Source organism: Daktulosphaira vitifoliae, unplaced genomic scaffold (assembly GCF_025091365.1).
Source record: "Daktulosphaira vitifoliae isolate Bord-2020 unplaced genomic scaffold, ASM2509136v1 Scaffold_4, whole genome shotgun sequence".
Lineage (NCBI taxonomy): Eukaryota > Metazoa > Arthropoda > Insecta > Hemiptera > Phylloxeridae > Daktulosphaira > Daktulosphaira vitifoliae.
In genome coordinates, this window is record NW_026099575.1 from 26,651,043 (window position 1) to 26,672,840 (window position 21,798).

General features: G+C 23.7%; 4 protein-coding genes across 7 annotated transcripts in view; 1 reads left to right on the forward strand and 3 right to left on the reverse strand.

The window, feature by feature from the left end:
• The window catches only part of LOC126903843 (NADPH:adrenodoxin oxidoreductase, mitochondrial), a 6,074-nt gene extending 3,135 nt beyond the window's left edge, over window positions 1–2,939 (reverse strand). The window contains exons 1-4 of one of the 4 annotated variants that reach the window (XM_050682349.1): window positions 2,820–2,939; window positions 2,051–2,170; window positions 1,692–1,910; window positions 1,399–1,620 (exon numbers count right to left, since the gene is read on the reverse strand). In XM_050682349.1, coding sequence (XP_050538306.1) covers window positions 1,399–1,620; window positions 1,692–1,910; window positions 2,051–2,170 — 561 coding nt within the window. In that variant the 5' untranslated portion in view covers window positions 2,820–2,939. Of the gene's footprint in view, window positions 1–1,398; window positions 1,621–1,691; window positions 1,911–2,050; window positions 2,260–2,819 lie in introns of all 4 variants that reach the window. The other 3 variants (XM_050682347.1, XM_050682348.1, XM_050682350.1) reach the window with 3 other exon arrangements.
• A 106-nt stretch (window positions 2,940–3,045) lies between these two features.
• LOC126903842 (tyrosine-protein kinase RYK-like) lies at window positions 3,046–5,020 on the forward strand. Its single transcript, XM_050682346.1, has one exon. It carries the CDS (start codon window positions 3,328–3,330, stop codon window positions 4,921–4,923), a length of 1,596 nt encoding a protein of 531 aa, XP_050538303.1. The 5' UTR covers window positions 3,046–3,327; the 3' UTR covers window positions 4,924–5,020.
• Window positions 4,950–9,108, reverse strand: LOC126903845 (uncharacterized). The gene is made up of 5 exons (XM_050682351.1): window positions 8,900–9,108; window positions 8,703–8,820; window positions 8,566–8,642; window positions 7,230–7,497; window positions 4,950–5,262 (listed from the first exon to the last, which is right to left on the reverse strand). The coding sequence occupies exons 1-5, from the start codon at window positions 8,960–8,962 to the stop codon at window positions 5,036–5,038; spliced, it is 753 nt and encodes a 250-aa protein (XP_050538308.1). The 5' UTR covers window positions 8,963–9,108; the 3' UTR covers window positions 4,950–5,035.
• A 2,329-nt stretch (window positions 9,109–11,437) lies between these two features.
• Window positions 11,438–13,471, reverse strand: LOC126905166 (uncharacterized). Its single transcript, XM_050684630.1, has 2 exons — window positions 12,643–13,471; window positions 11,438–11,734 (listed from the first exon to the last, which is right to left on the reverse strand). Exons 1-2 carry the CDS (start codon window positions 13,469–13,471, stop codon window positions 11,706–11,708), a joined length of 858 nt encoding a protein of 285 aa, XP_050540587.1. The 3' UTR covers window positions 11,438–11,705.
• Between the last annotated feature and the right edge of the window lie 8,327 nt (window positions 13,472–21,798).

Genomic DNA, 21,798 nt, shown 5'->3' on the forward strand with positions numbered 1-21,798 from the left:
TTTAAAAAAAAAAAAAAAAAAAAAAAAAAAAAAAAAAAACACAGATGCAAGGTGTTAAGGTGTATACTGAATTATTTTTCATAGCCATACAGTTATTTAAATACACTATACTGAATAATATCTTTAAGTACAATAAAATAACTTCTAGTGGTCTTATTTTTTAATCACAAAAAAAATCTTGAATAACAGATAGTTATTTATATTGTTCAATAATTCAATCTACATCGAGTTTAATTAAAAATAAAAAATGTATAAAATATTTATGCATAGTTGAAAATATTATAAATAATACTCAGAATTTTAAGCATTTATAAAATTTGTTTGGACCACTTCAGCCACATCTAGCAACATGAAAATTTATCTAAGAGACCAGTGGCTGTCAAATTGGAGGAGAATAGGTATTAGATCTCCGTNAAATAAAAAATGTATAAAATATTTATGCATAGTTGCATTTTTAATTTTTGTATAATTTTCATTATAAATATTTTATAATTTGGAAATTATATATATAAGATACTGATTGTTATACTAATATTAAATTATTAATTTTAAGTCTTGATCACTATTTATACAGGGTGATTTTTTTATCATAGCCCACTCAATTACTTACAGAATAAATATAATTTAAACATTTTTTTTAAACACATTGTTCTTGAATTATTAACTATGTAATACTTTTTAAGATACAAAAAAAAAAAAAAAATGTTTTAATTGTTTTTATTCTGTAAGTAATTGAATGGGTTATGATAAAAAAAATCATACTGTATATAGATTATTTTAATATAGTGATATTCTAAAATAAATTAAATATTAAAAACAGGCTTAAAAAAATAATGTCAATTACACATATTTAAAAACATAATTATCATAAAAACATCTTGATATAGTTATAAACAAATAAAAAATATTCTGGGGTGTACCCCTCCCCCTTTATGATTTTTATCATAAATATTTTTCATACCCTCCTATAACAAAATCACTTATTGGGCACATTTATTGTTTTAGGAGCAGTGATGCCCCTACAACTCCTCAAAATTCCTAATTAATATACATTGTTTAGTGTAAAAAAAATAAATATGACACATTTATTTATTATTAATGTATTCAGGATGGTTAAAATAAACTTCATAAATGAATAAAGTTCCAAGGACTAATTTTAAGCCTCCATACAATAAAATGTATTTTATTTAACAATTTTTAGAACTTAATAGAAAATTGTACAATATGTTGAAGATAATAGCATTGCTTACACTTTTGGATATTATTATTTTCTTCTACCAGTTTAATAAATTAATACACAAGTTATTTTTTTATCATGAGTTTTATCTTTATTGTAAAATTTCAACAAAATTTTCACGAGTCGTTACAAATATGAAAACCAACATTACTGATACTGACCTTTAAGATATCAACTGGTGTTAAAAGTATTCTAGCAATATCTAAAGCTACATTTCCTTGCCCTACAATTACAGCATCTTCAACATCCAAATTCAAATTTTCATGAATACTTTTATTGGCTGGTAAGCCATTATACCATCCAACAAATTTTGAAGCTGATATAACATTTGATAAATTTTCACCAGGTATATTTAATTTTCTATCCTCTTCAGCACCATACGCCTAAATACCAGTATAAAAATAAAAATATTATTTAAATGAAATAATTTATAATTTATCATGAAAGAACTTACCAAAACAACTGCATTATATGACTGTTTCAACTGAGATAAAGTTAAATCCTGCCCAAGTGTAACATTACCTATAAAACGTACATTTTTGTGCAAAGCTATTTTTGTAAATGTATTAATTACATTTTTAACTTCTGGGTGATCAGGAGCCACTCCATAACGCACAAGACCAAATGGAACAGGCAATTTTTCAATAATATCAATTTGGCAGTCAGGAATAATCTATAGTAATTTAATAAAAAAAAAAATCTAAATATTAACAAATTAAAATTATTATTTATAATATTAGTTAATTATTAATTATAATTATAATTAATTATTTATTAATAATAAATTGTTTTACTTTATGAAATATTTCTAACTTTAATCAATTGCTGAGCACAATAAAATCCTGCTGGGCCTGCACCAACTATACCAACATGGAACTGATTGGATTTTGTAGCATATTTTCTTACAATGTTTGCCACACATTTCCATCGCATCTTTAGTTAAACTCATTGAACTTTATTAGATTTTCTTTTATTTTATAACATAATTTAATGATTCAGTTTTAAAATATATATTTAATTTGCTAAAATAATAGTAAATAAAATATAGAAAATAATAATTTTTAGTAACTAGCTCAAAATCTAATAGATATACTTTTTGCTTTTTATGAAAGCCTAACATATTTCTGAATAGACGTTTAATAACAAAGATATATAATGTTAATTATATAATTAAGAGGTCCTAATTAGATTTTAAACTTAAGTAAAACTAAGTTTCACAACCCTTAAAAATTTATTTCTCATTTGGCTTTCTTTTATACCAATAGTGTTTCTAAATAAGATTATAATCAAATATGGATATTTTAAAATTCTATTATATTTAAATTTAAATTTCAAGGAAATTTATATTAACTCAACTATTAGTATTTATAATGAGAACAAAAAACTGAGACGTTAAGTAAGAGTTCCTAAATAATTTTTTTAGCCTGTTTTTTCTTCTCCGAAAAAAATTAAAAAATTAAATGTTTTATATATTTTCAAATGTAGAAGAAGGTGTTTTTTACTGTTGGTTTCTAATATTTAATTGTGTTTCTGTCCAAATTTATTTAATAAGACAAGGCTAAGATTTCCAGAATATACTTACTATCTGTCAAAAAAAATTATTTTTTCTCAATATTTAATAAATTTATAGATAAAAATTTAATTTTAAGACAAATTATAAATTTAAATATTCTAATACATTAAAATTTCTGATGATAATTTTATCACACTACAAATGATAAGACTTCATGAGGAATAATATAGAATTTCCGACTGGTACAGTTGGCGTGCCTGTTTTAGTGATATCATTTATAAATTAAATGTTTTTTGTTTACACAATCTTTATTGTACTTATATTTTATTTAAAAAATGAATTAAAAATTACTTTATTAGTGTGTTTTTAACTGTCTAGCTATTTGGTTATTTTTTTAAATAAAAAATAATGATTTTGCCAATTTTATTGATTTACCTCATTGAAAATATTTGTGTTTGATAATGAAATGTTCTAAAGCTCTTCCGCGTTATCCCTAGACGCCCTACAAGGTAACTTATGAAAGAAGTTCAAAATGACTTATTCACTTTTGAGGTCCATGTGACCACACGAAAATATAATGAAATATTTTTTACCATTCTTATTACTTACTTTTGTTCAATGCTCACAATTTGATTTGTTCCTGGATTATAATGATGTTGAATCCTTAATGGGTTTATCTGCTCGTTTATACTATGTCAGACACAATCAGCTCAATTTAAATGCCATGCAATATCCATTGGAAGTGCCATCATTTATTAATACTTTAAACTTAACTTGGAGTACCAATTATAAGTTATTATACAAATTAACCATTCAATCAGATAAAGATACAGTTCTACCAAAACTTAATTCACTATCGGAGGGTGATGTACCTAATTCAAAATCAACTTTTACTTTTACATTATCATGTTTACCTAATTCTGATATTGCAATTATTAAAGTATTAGTTCAAGTATCAGAAAATTGGCAAAGTGATTCAACTAATATTCATCTTAGATTCAAAAAATTTTGTGTTGACAATTATCTCAATGAAATATCTAATACTACAGAAGATAATCGTTCACTTCCACTTTATTATGAACAAGTGTTCTTCTATTATATGATTGCGGGTGGATCAATATTAATAGGTCTTGCTATTATTTGTTGCTTGATATCTACTTATCATCGTGATAACGCACGAAATCTTATGATTGTGAAAGGCTTCCAAAATAATGAAGTAAATACATTTTTAAAATCTGCATTGAATTCCAGTAATAAATTTAATCAAAAATCACTATCTGGATCAAAGTCTAATATTAAAGATTTGCATGAATGTATTGTTGAACTTAGTATTCAAAGGCAAAGAGTAAGATTACTTAATATAGAATTGGAAGGAACTTTTGGACGTGTTTATAAAGGTTCTTATACTGATATAAATGGAGAAGAAGAAGAAGTTTTTGTGAAAACTGTTACTGATCAAGCTAGCGCTGTTCAAATATCTGTTCTTTTACACGAAGGCTTAAGTATGTATGGCCTTAATCATAAGAATATTCTAACTATTCAAGGAGTATCTGTTGAACAACATGTAGAACCATTTTTATTATATCCTTATAATAATAATAAAAATTTAAAAAAATTTTTACAAACTTGTAAAACAACTGAAAATTTATCTTGTACATTAACAACTAGAGAAATAATTGATATGACTTTACAAATTATTAGTGGTATGCAATATTTGCATAAAAATAGGCATTTACATAAAGATGTTGCCGCTAGAAATTGTCTTATAAATCAAGAATTCAAAGTACTTATCACTGATAATGCTCTCTCAAGAGACTTATTTCCTAGTGACTATCATTGTTTGGGCGACAACAAAAATAGACCTATCAAGTGGATGGCAATTGAAAGTTTAGAACACAAGAAGTTTAGTACAGCATCTGATATCTGGTCCTTTGGTATTCTTTTATGGGAACTTCTTACTTTATGCCAACAACCATATGCGGATATAGATCCATTCGAAATGTCTGCATATTTACAAGATGGCTTTAGGCTGAATCAACCAGTTAATTGTCCTGATGAATTATTTACTGTAATGGCATGCTGCTGGGCACTTGCTCCTAATGAAAGACCTACGTTTTCTCAATTATTTGTTTTTATGAATGAGTTCAATAATCAGCTTGTTAAATTTGTATAAACTTAATTAATCTAAGCTTTTCCAAATGTTGTGATAATTATTTTTATTTATAAACTGCTTATAATAAAGCTAAAAATATGTATACAATATAATATAAGATATTTGTATTGCTTTATATTTTATTAAAAAATAAATTGTTTAATTGTGAAATAGTGTCTTTTGGGTCTGTGACTGAATGACCAATTACTCTTGGATCAATAAAAATGTCATGATCATTTCCTCCCACATAAGTTTTGTCACCAAAAAAATGTATTTTTCCATTAAATTCTTCTTCTAAGTAACGTAGACAAAAGCGCTTATCCCAACCAACGGGAAAACAGTCAAAACTTATTTGACCACCTAAAAATAATAAAATAAATATATATTTGTAAGATGCTTAAAATTAAGATCAATTTAATTATTATTGATAATGAAAACCATTAACAATATAAACTTTTACGGGATATGATTACAATTAAATATATTTAAATTTTATCCAAAATAAGTTAGTAATGATACAAATTTTAATCAAGCAGAAAATTATCATTTTGATTATTGATTTTTTCAAATTATAATACAACTGTTTTAAAAATCAATTAATTTTTATTCCAGCATAGTGGTTTCCAGTTCTTGGCATGCCCCCTCATGAGGCCTTGCAAACTCATTTAATAACTAATAAAAACAATTTTTTTCATTAAAAAAAAAAATTATTAAAAGCAATTCAAAAAGGATTTGCACAAGATCCATCGATTTTTAGTGCTGATGTTGGTAGAAATAAATATAGATTGAAATCTGACCAAGATTAAAATAATCATAAAATGATGTATACAAATATGCATGGAAACAATTGTCATTTTCAGCATTTTATAATTTCAATATAAATTAGAACTATTTCATGGTATGTGTGTAGTTTGAAATAGAACGGTTTTTAATCCATACATCTCGCTATCAATTAACCTATATGGAAATATATTGAGATCTGAATCACAAATGTGTGACTTAGTGGTAAAGTTATCTTAACGACTGCATTGGTCATATGATCCAATTAATACAATATTTCTTTTTTAGACGTAATTCCCTATATACTTTCTAAGACTAACGATCCAGTTGAAGAAAATATTTTGTGAAATGATACCTCAATTATTTTTTAAATCGGCATAATATGCTTATTATTTCTTTATTATAATATGATAAAAACATTTATACATATAAAAAAGACCCTTTTAATAATTTTACAAATTTTTTATATTTTGGAATGGGGTTTATTGAGAAATTAGAGAGTTCAATTTCCTCAGATATGATTTTATTAAAATATTTACAATCAAAATTATTGTAGACGTTACTATTAAAAAAATAATTCAGATGGACAATTATAATGAAACAAAAATTAGAAATAAATATAAATTTTTGTTTTAACAATTTAGTATACAACTTTTATTTAAAAGAATAATAAATACAAGTTTTTAGAAATGGATATTTAAGAGCACACTGAGTAAGGAAATATTTTATTAAATTTTTTTTTACGAAATTAACTCAGAATTTTATTTGTCAAAATTTCTATAAAAAAAAAAACTGACGAAATTCGCATGAAATAATATTATTTAATAATTTATTTCTTATTTACTTATAATAATTAAAATTTTTTTTTTAAATAATCATTAGTTTAATCACATAAGTAAAATAAATAAAAAATTAAATAAAACCAAGTGAAGTTATATGTATATATAAAATAATTTTGATTTAAAGTATTATAAAAAGAACATGTTACAAAGACATTGTTTCATGGTAATTTCAAGTACTACTAGATGATTTTTATTTAAAATTTTTCAATGATGTTCAGTCCTTTGCCTTTTTTAATGAAATATAAAAATATAGGAATGCACCTAATTTCAGTAAACTATTTAGTTTATGCTAATTAAAAGACATGCTTTAACTTCACTTTTTTAAAAATTTACTTTTTCATAGAATAATATAAGATATAAAGAAGTACAATAAAAAAATATGTAAAACTATTTTACAATAAATTATAGCAAAAAATAAGGGTTCTTTTTGCTATGTTTAAATGTAAGTTGCCAGATTATTGGCACAGGCCCTTTTCATTAATCAACAATCATCACATAGTTAGTAGTTGGTGTATTTCATTGAGCCTTAAATTAAGATAAATATACTTTATTAATGATCTTATTATGCTAAAACTATTTTTACTAAGTTTTACTATAATAATAAACGACCAAATATAGATTTTTAATATAAATTCTATTTTAATTATTAAATTTAACAGATAATTTTAAATAATCTGGGATTATAAGATACTTAAAAATACTAACCAATAGCATAAATCAGGCCAATGTCTGGTAGTTCATTATTTAAGGTTTCAATAAACTTTTTTCTTATGTTATGAACTTTATCATATTTTTCAAATTCAACTCTTTCTGTATTTGAACAAGAACGGCCAACAGGACTAATATTGATCATGCCTGTTCGAAACTCAACAAAATTTCCTCGTTTGAAAGGTAATTCAATTTTTGATAAATAGCCCAAAACAAAATTAATGAAACTTTGAAGTTTTTCTTCACCTAGATAATTGATAATATTCTAAAAAAAATTAAATTAACTATGAGTATTAGTTAATAATTTAAAGCTATAAAGAGGCATGTAGAGCTCTCCTGTGAACTAGTTTTAATAAATATTATTTTATACACATTGTTATTAACATAAAAGTTAAATAAGTAAAAAATGTTTACAACCTAAAATAATGTTTAAATGAATTGTATATTTAAGAAAAGTATATAGTACGAGTGCAAAACTTAAGGAAATTTAAACTAATTTTCTTATAAAGTTTTGTTTAAATTTAAAATTTTTTAATAATTTCAATCATGTATGTATCATAGTTATTTAAATAAGTAAATACTAAATCACATAATTATATGCATTTATAAATTTTGTTTAAGTCACTTTGAAGTGTCCCGATATTGTGCAATTTTGTTTTAGGATTGTATAGTAGCATAGAAATATTTTTTTTGTTTTAGGGTGAGATTAATCCTTTTAATCCTCCCAATAATATAACATCAGTAAAAACACATTACTAAGTTTTCAAGTTATTTAATAAATATTTAAACTGATCAATATTGTATTCGGAATAACTTGAAAAAAATTATAAATACATATAATTCTGCTCTTTATTAAAGAGAAATTTTTTTTTAATTTAAAGTTTAACAAAAAGAGTATGAGTATAAATTTGACACTAAATAAATAGGAACAATACTTTATTTATTGGTTACAGAAAATAATTAATTGTATTTTATAACATTTTGCTAAAAATACAAATACATAGAATGACAATAATATAATTTTCCAAACAAGGAAATAATTTTATTTAAACTACAAATAAATTGTAAATATAAATGGAGATTCTTTCCAGTAAATAGCACAACAAATTTTTTAGTTTGAATTGCAATAATACAAAAAATTATCATGAGATGTATGTCATTTCAAGAGTAAATAATGCATCCACAGATACAAAACATATTTATTAAAAAAGTGATATTCAAAAAGTTATTAACTAAACTCATTTCATAAATAAATAATTAAAATATGTCTATGATTCTATATTATTAGGTACTCATTAATATAATTAAAATAAAAAATAAACTGAATTCATACTTTTTTCTTAAATTCTACACCATTTTTGAACGCTACCAATCCATTTTCCGCAAAAACATAATCAAACTGAGATATGACTAAAAAAATTGAGGAAAATAATTAGTTTAACTCTCTAAAATATATAGCATATACACTACATTCTAAACCGCCAATTTGTTCATTAATTTTGGATATATCAGAGCCACTTACTAGACCAACACTTGAAACTTTTTTGAGGTCATTAAGAAGGTAGGATCTTACTGATGGGTTTATGGGCTACAATTAAAACAAGTTATCTATATCATTTAATATTAATAGCAACTAAAAACCAATTAAGTACACAAGTTTTTTTTACCTGTCTAGGATCTGTAATTGTTCCATCAACATCAAATAAGCAAATTGTTGAACATCTATTCATTTTAAATAACAGTAATTATCAATTAATAATTAAGCAATCAGCATACGTGTCTCAATAACCGTATTATTATTTGCATTCTTTGAATTCCATTAAATTTGAAATCTTATCAATCTTAACCGGGTTCATTTGTGATTAAACTGATTGTTAAAATTATTATTATTTGCTTAGCTACATAGGTAATAAATTATCTTTACTATTTATATATAACTAATAACAGTAGTGAACTCTATTCGTATGTTTTATAAGCTTCAAGGAAAAGTTTCATTTAAAATTATGAAATCATAGAGTGAACCACTAATATCATAACAATGCAATTTAAAAATTCAACTAATTAACTTAATTAATTTATAGTTTTTTTTAAATTAAATTATCATATTTTTAGGAACAATGATAAAATTAGGATTTTTTCTAAGGAGGCTATGCAACAAAAAAACTTGTACACAATCACCTTCCAAATAAAATTTTTATATTAATCTAAGCAGATTAATAACCGTATTAAGTTGGTATTTTTCGTTGAATACCTTTTTTAAAATAAAAGTCTAAATATTATAATAAAATTATTTTTATAAAAATTAGTTCGAAGAATAATTATTATGTTCAAGAAATAATATGTATGTAAAATAACAATATACTGTTATTTAATGTCAATGCCATTCTTGAAAATAAATTCTATTAATAGATTTCTATCAACATTATCGTTTACAGTAGACATTCAATTAATAACTTACCAAACTACTATGAATAAAATTTTTTTGATAACCAAGTAAATCGCACCCCTATTCATTTAAATTAAAATGTGTAAGGGTAGGATTGCGTTTCTAAAAATTTTGAAACGTTTTGTTGCATAAAAAAAAATCCAACACAATGAGGATAAGTATAAATGATATTTGACAGCGATTAAGATCACTATAAAAAGAAACACTACGATGTAAATCTGTAAATAGTATTTAATTTATGGAAGGAATGATTGAGTTTTTCCAATAGAAACATCTACTTCTATTTCTTTATTTATATCTAAGTTACAAGTTTTATGATTTATTGGTATAATACATGAATAAGTGCATTTATAAAAATTATATTCAGTATGAAATTGATATTCAAAATTTTGTTTTGTAATTTTCATAGGGAAATTATAAAAAAATATAAAGTAATTGTATATTGTATTTTATAGCATGTAATATAAGCTTTAATTTAATTATAATAACCTAGTTATGCTCATAACATTTTTGTTGGGACAATCATATTTTGCTCAATTATTCACTATAGTTAAATGATTTTTGTTCGTATATTCTTGAGTGAAAAAAATTTAAGTAAATAAAAATTTATTTACTTTTAATAAAGTAAATAAATTTACTTTTATTTCAAATAATAAAAATGGATATTAATAAAATTGTACTTATTATAAGTGTTTATTTTAATGAAGAGATTCTTGAGTAAGAACTTGGCATATTCTGAACTTGCGCTTGTTATAGAAATGGCAATGTTTGATCAAAAATTTGAGATTTCGAAATTTTTTTAATAACCTCTGTTATGCATAAATAAACTAGAAATTTATCGGTAGATTTCCCATCTGTAGACACATCTGAATAGAATATTAGCCTCGAGGACTGAAAACCACCTTCGAGTAGTCGGATTAAGAAAAAGAAACAACCGCAGATGTCTAAACACGCGTGCTCTTAAAACAATCAATTAGAGAAAGTCTTTTCTGGTAACATAATCGTCCTTGGACACATGCTCCGTTTATCTTACACGTGTTACCAGAGATCCAATGTTCAGTCCAGATGTAAAAGCCTACGATTTTATTCTACAGATAAGAATATTTGGATAACTGAAAAACTAAATATACGACATATAATCTTATCCTAAAATTAATTAGTATTATTTGCAGGAGCAAAAAGTTAGAGAAACCCCGGACCTAAATCAATGTTTAATTAATGGATATTAAATATAGATATTTAAACTTTAATATTAAATTATCTACTTTTATTCGACATTAAATTAACCTTTAACTGTTACGAATATGAAGGTGTGTCCAAACAAACACACCTTTCTCTATTTACTCAAAAAATCAACAACATGGAAAATAGGACTATTTCAGATACTTAAAAAAAAATAAAAAAACTACGAATATGTAGAAAAATGTCGAGTACCGAAGTAAATATAAGTGTCATATTTATAGGGGAATACATTTTTTTTATGATTAAATAAATAAACCTGAAGATAAACATATTTCACTTGATAAGTTCATTCATAAAATACTTTACCATTAAAAATCAGTTATTTAACACTATGTCTTGTGAGGACAAAAAACCCCTTAGCTTCCATGAAAACGATCCCCATGCTAATAGAATAACAATTTAAGGTTTATCATTTTATGTTAACTATATTTAAGAAATAATATTATGAAATAATTTTTAACAAACATAACTTATTTTTAAAATTAGATTTTACAATCAAGTGTTAAATGTTGTGCTTTTTTAATGAAAAATAAAAATTTTATTTTGCATTGGTTGATTTACTAATATATGAATAAAATTTTAACTTGCTACAAAAATCATCTTGTATCATAATCTTAAAATAAAATTAACAGTAACAAACTTTATTAATATTTTTATAATAACACAAAAACATATGTTCTACTTATTCTCAAATTAAGAAATTTTTATACTTTAATTAAAATATTTTTTTAAGTGCAGTTATTTCCACTATAGAAAAAGTTATTCTTTTGATTAATTAGTATAAATTAACTATAATTAGTCTTCAAGTGGTAACCTGAAATAATAAAAAAAAAAATTAACAATATTTTAGCATTAGATATGAATTAATATGAAGGTTTTTTTTACCGTGTTCATATCGATATACACAAAAATTTGGTATTATTGAGTCACTTATACTAATAATTGAGAAAACAAAATTTAGAATTTATTCTCTTATTAAACTCTACAGATTTATAAATTTTCTAATTAGTTTAATTCTGATTCAATTTAAATTTTTCAAGTTTTGATAAAAGTAATTAGGGTAGCTGGTCCAGTTACTGAACAATCCCCAATAAGTAACACCATATATAACTTAAAATATTGACTCTAGCATCAAAGTTGATTAATTTTGTTGATTTGTAATGCATGTCAATTATGAACAAATTTATAAAAATGTTGTTGACATTTAAATAGCTATGAAAAATCAAAATTTTGTTAAATTACAATGGCCTACTTGGTTTTTTGATTTTAAATTCAATTTAGAAGTTTTGATTTTATTTGATATCACTAAAAGGATTTAAAATTAAGAATAGATAAAATTATATGTTTATATCCTGGTAATAGAAATTACTTCATAGTAATAAATCTGTTGTATAATTTTAAAATTTAATAAATCCTTAATATTTTAGGACAATTTACAATGATTATTCGATAACTTGACGAGTTACCTAATAAGAAAAGTTAATTTTGAATTTGAATATGACATAATCTTAAAATCGAATTTTGTGAGTTATTAAGACAGTAAATCAACAAGGAATTCATTGCACATAGCAATATTTTTACTCGTATATTCGTCAAAATAGATCTTTTAATTTTAATATAAATAGTACGTGGGGTACTAAAGGACTAACATTTCGGAATAATTAGACGATCCTTGTTTTTAAGTTCCTTTTTTTCTTAAATTATTTGTATAATAATACTTACTACGACTATTTTCTTTTACAATATTACGTTTAATATTATTTTTAAATATGGTATTATTATATATTTGCATGGGGTATATAATATTATGGTAATCTTCCTTGTACAGATTTAAAACGTTAACAAACGAATTAGCATCTTCGATTTTATTTTTGAGCAAGACTATTATGTTATCGCATTCGTTTTTACTATATGTTTTTGGATTATTCACTATATTGTCAAATTTTAATAAATTAATTGTCATTGATTTAGCACATCTTCGGTATAGCTGTTCAGTCCATAATAATTTAGGAATAATGCCGGCATGTAATGATCCAAAAATTTTAGTAAGCTGCATTAGAGTACCCTCCAAATGAAGTTGAACGCATTCTGAAAATAGTTTCAAGCTCAATAAATTGTTTAATAAATCTTTTATGGAATTGCCCAACTTATATAATATATTATTATATATACTAGTTCTAGATATTATTTCATTCGAATGTTGGTAACTGCTAAAATATATTTTATTGAGTAATTGCGCATATGTTCCAACACATGAATATATAGGATGTATCGTAGCAGCTAAAATTTGCCTTTGGTATGCAATAACACAGGGAACATCGAATAAAAATTGAACCATTTGAAACAACACTGCCACATTTGCGAATTTACCATTTTCAAGTTTCTCATTGATTTGGACATTCCTAAGTAAATTCATAGGGTCTAAACTACCAGTTAGTAAATCTTTTTCATTTGCATTCCTTTTGTCTGTAAATAAGCCAAAAAGTAATATGTTACTAGGATGAAATTTATTTTGTACTTCATGTGAGAAATTCGAATTTTGTTCTCTCATTTTAGATAAGTAACATTTTATATCAATCTTCTAAATTTTCCATAGTTATCATTTTATTTAATTTTTTGTCGACAATTTGTTTAACATTGTATTCTTCTAGTTTAGGTAACAGCCTGTGTCAAATAATCATACTTATAAATATTTCTAGAGTAACTTATATCATAACAAAAATCATTAGGAATATTTATAGCTCTTTTTCTTTGAAAACATTCTATTTCTATAGTACTACTAAGTTCATAAATTATGACAGGTGAAATCTTATTGAATAATTTAATAAAATTATCGTAATCTCCTAGGATATCATTGTCATCTTCTATACCGTAAAATGTCTTTACATTAATTGTATTTGAAACATTATTCAAATACAAATTTAATATTAATAAGCCACTGGCATTGTTAAAAGGAGAATCACGATTCAAAGATTTAGTCACTTGTGAGTCTTTAAAATTATTTTTATATTCATAATGTATATGTTCAAACATTGCCAATACGACTTCTCCAAAAGATTCAAGTTCTTCAAGAAATTCTTTAACTTTTTCAGTAGGAAGTGGTTTTACTGACTTAATTGCATTAAAATAATGAACTCTGGTGTTTAAGTAATAAAGCATATACTTAGAATAGAAGCAAGTAATGTTGTTTTGGCAGTAAACTTGATTATAACAACTTAGTAATATTAAAGATATGGTTACTGATACAAAAATAAAAATTTTACTCGAAACTGCAAAACAATTATTAATTGGAGGAAACATTTTAATGCTACAATACTAAAAATGTTTATGGTATTGTACATATTTTGTGACATATATATATATGTATACTAAAGTATACAAAATTCACAATGCATATCTGAAATTTTTTTTATGTGTAAACAATATTTTAGAAAATGTCATACTTAAAAATAGTAGTCTAAAATAGTAGTTTTATAACAAATCAGGGGATTTTTTATCATGAACCATTTAATTAATCGAAAAATAAAAATGATATAGATAATTCTTTTTTTTGTATTCTATTAGATACATAATTTGTTCAATCTATCATTCGTGAAGTATTTTTAATGTTCATGAAATATACCTTACAAAAGTGTCAATTTTATTTATTTAAATAGAAATATACATAATTAACTAGCTTATTTATTAGATAATGATCCTACTAATAAAATTACTGATAGATAACAACTTTTGGACCAGTGTCTTAGAAATTATTAACAATTTAAAGTAATTACAAGAGGTAAAACGCGAATGTAGCTACTTTTATAACTTTACATTTCTCGAACTCACTCTGTTTTCCGCCTAGGTATAAACATTTTAATGTAAATTTTTTCCCTTTAAACTGTTTTGTTAGTAAAAACTGTATTCATGATTTTATTAAATGTAGTAATTCATATAATTATAGTTGGTTGTTCGTTGGAAATGATATAAAATTATTTTGCCAATGTATACTTTTATAAAAATTTAATACAGAAATTTGGAAAAATAACGTGTGTATGTATACAGGTGATTCTTTAACTACGACTCACGAAATATCTTCGAAAATATTAGAGCTAATCATGACTAAATTATAATTAAAAATACAATATTTTTTCTTCACGATAATGATTTTTTGTTGATCTGTTTTACATGAATAATTCATTCCTGCTACAATTACTTATACGTTAAACTCGTGTCAATTTTCAAATGGCAACCTTAATTTTTTTTAATTATCAGATTCATTCAATTGGAAAAAAAATTTTGCTTAAACATTTTTTTTATTTTATTCGATTTTCAACCTGTTACAGCTGTTTAAAGTTTAAAGGCTACCAAAAACAGCGTACTTATTTTAAAATTTCTATGAGTCTATTGTTCAGATTTTTTTTAATATTCTTCTTTGCAATTATGTTTTTGTTTTATCGACAAAGCATTACTTTTAATAAAAAAATAATATGGCGCTAAGTAATGTGATCAATTTTTTTCACTTCGCACTTTTAAATACAAAAAAAAAAGGTAAATTTGTTAAACTTATCGCCAAATTGCTAAATCAGAAAATTAATCACACCCCTCAAACCCCTCATAGAACTTTCTTCGAATACAGTATTTTCTCGAATTTATGACAATGAGACAAAGTATTTAAGATTTTCTTTAAGTTTTGATTATGATTTGATTTTTACATCCCTTATAAATGCTATAAAAGATGGTGGCCCTCTTTCACATGTTAGGGAGTTAAATATAGTTCTTGGCTAGACCAACGATAGACGGAACGGGTATTATAAACTGGACTTGCAACAGAAACCAAACACTACTAACGACAAAATCACAAGGACAATCGTTGGCACCCTGAGGATTAAACTCGAAACATACGTTTCTACCCACTAGACAACTGACCCCCTTAAAGATTTTCTTCATGTACCAATAAAATAATAATTTGTTAGCCTAATATAGGTTAATCTATGAAAGAGTTATTTATATTTGACCAATAGTTATCAACATTGTTCAAATATAAGTTAATTTAAATTAAACTAATGTTAGTAAATAGTTTAAAGTAAACAGATAAAAGTATTTAAATTATATAATATAAAATAATGCCCTGACTTTACTCCAATTGGGACTATCATGTGGATAGACTAGATTACTCTCATCTTATGAGAAAACTTAAATCAAAGTACATTGAGTAATTAGCAGCGACTTGAGTGATGTATTTTGAAGTATTCGTACAACAATTTTGTCTGAAGCTTCAATGGCATCTGATGCAATCGAATAAGTTACATCTCGATGTAATCTATTAATTATCTTCTGTTATATGTTTTAAGTAAAAATAAGAAATTGCAGATTCTCGTCCTTCGTAAAATCTACTCGTTATATAATTAATAATTATTAATTAACATTATAAACATAATAGAAAAACAACGGCACGGTGTAAACACAACACCATCCAACTGTACAATTCATTGATGACGCAGGAACACAAATGAGTATAGTACATCACTTTAATATGAACCTGTTGCGACGTCACAGTATCTTTTATTGTAGTACCTCGACCTATTTCCATTGCACTTAGATTATTGATAACATCACAGTCCTGCAGTACCAAACATAATTTTTAGGCTGATAAATAAATAAACTTGAAAAAAACTAATAGTAAAAATTATTATAAATTAAAATGTATAAGAAGTTTTAAGAATGGTTGTAAAATTAAACCTATTAAAAAATCTGACAACTTTAATACATCATTTTTTTGGAACACTTCTAAAAGATACAATAAAAAAAAATTATTGTTGTTGATCTCCATAAAAGTTCTAAATTTTTTTGTGTAAATAGCACAGTTTGTGGGATAAGTGACGAAAATCGTAAAACCACTCTTACAGTCGAATTTTCAATACTTTTGCGATTCGTCTTAAAGTTACTGAGTTTCGCCAAATTTTGTACAAATTTATTTTTACCTAATGGAACAATTCTAAGGAGTATATTGAATAATTTTTTTCCCGAAAAACTTAACCTATATAGTATATAGCTAAGAATTGTCCGAATATTTCACTAGCTTATATAACTGACATGTTAGATCTGTCAGTAAAACTCTAATAACATTTGATCCTTTAATCATTTCGTTGTAATTTTTTTTATAATTTTTGCACTCTTTTATATTGTTTATTTTCAATAATAAAAAATCGTGTTTTTTAGAACTTTTTGTAAAAAAAAAATTGATGGGCCTATAACAACTTTAGGATAATTACTTATTAAATTATATACATTTTAATACATAATATGTATTAAAAAATTTTTTATATATTATATAAAAAATTTTTTTTTTATTTTAAGATTACTTGAGGAATATACCATATAATGACTTTAATTATGATATCCACGCTATGAATTTTCGACTTAAAATTTTGAAACTAAAAAATTTATATTCTACAGTAAAAATCAAACTATTTTGATATACTAATAATTATATTTGAACAAAAATTGAATATAAGAGGCAGATTTCTGGTTAATTTACTAAATACACGTTGAGCAACCAGTTAAATTTTTTTAAAAATCTCAAATCTTCATAAAATGCCTATTATAATGTATAAAATAAAGTTAAAATGGTTCTTATTAAAATTTCAAAGATCGAAAGATCCATCCCATGTGGGTATTACCCACTCTATGTATTAAACGTATTTCAACATTTTTCAATTTATGTTGTGTTATAATTTTTATCTAATTTATACAATTTTGTAAAATATTAATTTTTTATTATTTATATAAGTTTTATAGCTTTAAATTTTCTTTATTTTGATATTTTCTTACATCGATTATAATTATTATTATTTGAAGGATGCAGGAGAAAAACATTAATAGTCCATTTTTTTTGTTTTTCTAATTTTATAGTTTGATTTGACAGCTAGGAATATTAATGGATTTTGTTCAGTGAAAAATATTTTCATCGTACCAATACTAAAATGTCTATTCTTTTTAGCTTCGATGCGAAGCTGGGAAGGTATTAGTTTTACTATGAAAAGCGATGACCAAATTTAACCAAAATTACTTTTTTACAATAATGAATGAGGTGGTGCGGGTTTTACATCTCAATGTTGAAAGCTTAAAAATAATGACTATTCTAGTAAGTATGTAGTGCGGGTTATCTACACTCTGTCTGTATTACACGCCCACTTTATATATTAAAAAGCTTGAAATTCGACAAGCACTCGTTCTAAAATTGTTGAAGATCCATCTAAATTTTTTGCAACGAAAGAGTTAAATATGATAGTAGGTCAATCATACGAAGATGTTAAAAGATAAATCGTATTTTAAACATAATTCTTAATAACAATATTCTTAAATATTGCTATATAATTATCAAATATAATTTAATTTTGCTTAAACTTTTCAACATTAATAATGTATAATGTATTTTATTAAAGTTTATTCTTGCCAATATTATATTTAAAGTTATTTCGACACTCTTTTGCTCTATTCTTATTTATGATATTTTTTTATTAAAACTATTATTTTTGTACATTTATCATTATTTTCTGTTAAAATTAAACGATGAATATGTAGTTTAAAAAGTTTATAATAGAGTTTATTTGATTAAATAACATTATTCAAAACATATACTGTAAAGAATAAATTACTAAAAAAAAAAAAGTGTAATCTTTATTTTTACTGTATATTAAGTTGAATTATCTATTAATCTTATACATATACCCGTTACTTTAGTAACAATGTTTATAATAATTTTAATGTTGAACAATTGTTAAAGTGGCAAAGTTTTAGGGTCGCAAAATTATTTAATACATTTTGAAAATTATCAACGTTTTTGACATCCCTCCTCCAGTAATTTGTTAAAGTAATAGTTGGAGGTGAGGAGTGGGTACTGCTATTTTTATCGTTAGTTATTTCTCGACCGGACCCTTCGTCCCACTAAGATAGAAAAAAAATAATAGCTTCTAATGTACTGGTCCAAAATTGGCTAACGGACAATCATTTTCTGAATATATTATTTTCTATTTTATAAGCTAGTTAAATATAAAACATACATATGTATGTTGCCATTAATAAAAATAAATTTGATACCCATTTATGTTATAGGAAATAATTTACTAAAGTCATTATTAGCTCATGATGAATCAAGAATTTTATTAAATTAAAAAAAAAGAAATTGTTTTCAATATTGCATTTATTTAGAGAATAATCAAGCGGCTTATTATAAACCGATCTCTCAGTATTGATTATAAAAATTATTTATGAGAAAAGTTATAAATTTTAACTGAAATATGTGGAAACTTATTTAATAGATTATGACGTTATGTAAAATGTATAGTTTGTTAAGTGAATAATACTCTTTTACACGTTGTTTAGAATTAAATTTTTTATTTTAACTGTTGTGCATTTTATTTTTTTCCAAAACGTAGTTTAAGTATTCGAGTATTAATGCGCAAAAAAAGTTATTTTTACAAATACAGAACAAAGATACACAAAAAAAAACGAATTAATTTAAAAAAATTATTTTTCAGAGTACTTAAACAAAGTACATTAATATATTACAAACAAATAATTATAAATTTACAATAAAACAGATTTCCTCGAGTATTAATAGAACAATTCAAGTGTATATTTAAAAAATATTAGATATTAGCATAGTTTTGTTACAGTCCAGAAACTGTTTTTGGTAATCAGATATAACTTGTAAAATATAATGTCTTTGTCATTAATCAATTCCTAAATTTTATTGATACGGTCTTTTTGATAAAAATATATTTTACAGTAAACATTTAGTTCTATAAATTAAGTTCAATACTTTTTTCTGTCAATAGCATAGTTTGTGGGATAAATGACTAAGATCGAAAAACCACTCCTACAAATTAATTTTTTACCTAATCGAACAATTCTAGAGGGTATATTAAAAAAATTTTTTTTCCAAAAAACTTAACCTATATAACTAAGAATTATCCTAATATATATTTAACTAGCTTATATAACTGATGTGTCAGTTAAACTCTAGTAACTTTTGATTCAATAATCATTTTGCTGTAATTTTTTCAAATAATTTTTGCACCTAACGATAAAATCATGTTTTTTAATATTTATTTTCAATAATAAAAAAAATTGTGTTTTTAGAATTTTTCTTAAAAAAAATTTGACGGGTTAATTTATATATATGTATATTTCTAGTAGGTCTTAAGTTTTATGCAGTTTGGCTGATATTTATGTATATTATAAGTAGAAAAAAAATTATTCACTAATCTTAAAAACTTATACGTTTTTTAAAAATATTGTGTAAGCTAAAATATATGATATTTTGAAAATATTAATAAATACTTAAATTAAATACTATCAATTATAACATTTTTATTAATGTTTTCAACAATTGAAATTTTGATATATTATCGTAAACCTAAAATTATATATTGTATTTATCTTAAAACTTGCCTTTTGATAAAAAAAAACAGGTGTTTTATAATATGGTATAATAATGGTAATTTATGGGCTTATTTTTTACTTACAAACGACAGAACTATTTGCAATCTCAAATACATAGTTATTTTCAAATTGATTGAATTAAAAAAAAAATTTATAATTTTTCTATTTTTAATAATTATTAACACTATTGTTTCTTAAGTACTAGGAAATACAAAAATATTAAGACAGTGTGACACTTTTATTCATGTTGATTAGCTTGGCTGTTACTAAGTGTTTCAAGCTACTCTACAGTATTATACCATAAGATAATAAGCTCATGATTTTATATGACTAAAAATTTAAATACAAAATATTTATGATTGTTGTGAAATCGTATAAAACTAACAATTTTGGTATTCTTGAAAATATTTCTTTATGACACAAGATCATCAAATATTTTTCAATTAATTTTTTTTATCAAACAATTATTTATACTAAATATAATGAATAACAAAAGAATACAATTTTATGTTATGATAAAATTATACATCAGTATAAATTTAATTAAAAATTATGAAAAATCAACAAAACAATGAGAAATCAGGTTTACTTGATTTTAATAGTAAAATTTTGAACGTTTTTAGTTTTATTTAAATAATTTTTAATATTATAATATTAGGTAAGATACAATAAAAAATCATAAAAAACTCTTCGATGCAAATCTGTAGATAGTGTTTAATTTAAAAAAAATGATGGATTGTTCCAATAGCTACACGATCTACTATTTCCTCATTAAATATAAATATTATATTCTGATTAAGTTTTATGATTTATAAGTGTAATATATATTTAATATATCATATTTATATATTATAAATTTTATAATAAATAAAGGGAAAAGGTCCGATTTAAAAAATATTTTTGTCGAATGAAAGAGGTATATAAATATTATTTCTCTTAAAAAAATTATAATGATCCATATATTTTTCAAAAAGTTATAGTATTATAAAATTAAGAAATATAAAAACGAATTTTTTTACAAAAATCGTATTTTAGCTTCGATGCGAAGCTGAGAAGGTATTAGTTTTACTAAGATGTGTTTTTTTTTTTTTTTTTTTTTTTTGTGTCTGTTACCACTTTTTCTCAGCTCTCACCGAACCGATTTCTTTCAATGATACGTCAAAAGATCACAAATCGTATCTAGTCGAAGACATTACCCTCAAAAATTGAAATCGTTCCCCGTAAAAGGGGGAAACCTCCAAAAAAATTACAAATTTAAAAATCGCTAATTTTTGAAATTTTTTCAAGTTTTTTTACTTAAAAGTGCCATAACTTTTTCAAAAATGAACATATCAATATAATTCTTTTTTATATAGATGCATAATATCATTACCTTTCATTTGGTATATTTTTTTCATAAATTTAACCCTTAACCTGCCCACAAGGGGGGATTTAAAATGACAACTTTTT

What these genes read in the sequence shown, in the direction of transcription:
- LOC126903842 (XM_050682346.1), top strand. Translation starts at nt 3,328, where the DNA reads ATGAAATATTTTTTACCATTCTTATTACTTACTTTTGTTCAATGCTCA.
- LOC126903845 (XM_050682351.1), bottom strand. Translation starts at nt 8,962, where the DNA reads ATGAATAGATGTTCAACAATTTGCTTATTTGATGTTGATGGAACAATT. An exon ending in CAATTACAGATCCTAGACAG is followed by an intron (nt 8,821 to 8,899) that starts GTAAAAAAAACT and finishes TTTTAATTGTAG; the next exon opens with CCCATAAACCCATCAGTAAG. An exon ending in TGGCCTGATTTATGCTATTG is followed by an intron (nt 5,263 to 7,229) that starts GTTAGTATTTTT and finishes TATTATTTTTAG; the next exon opens with GTGGTCAAATAAGTTTTGAC.
- LOC126905166 (XM_050684630.1), bottom strand. Translation starts at nt 13,471, where the DNA reads ATGAGAGAACAAAATTCGAATTTCTCACATGAAGTACAAAATAAATTT. An exon ending in TGTAAAAGAAAATAGTCGTA is followed by an intron (nt 11,735 to 12,642) that starts GTAAGTATTATT and finishes TTATTATTTCAG; the next exon opens with GTTACCACTTGAAGACTAAT.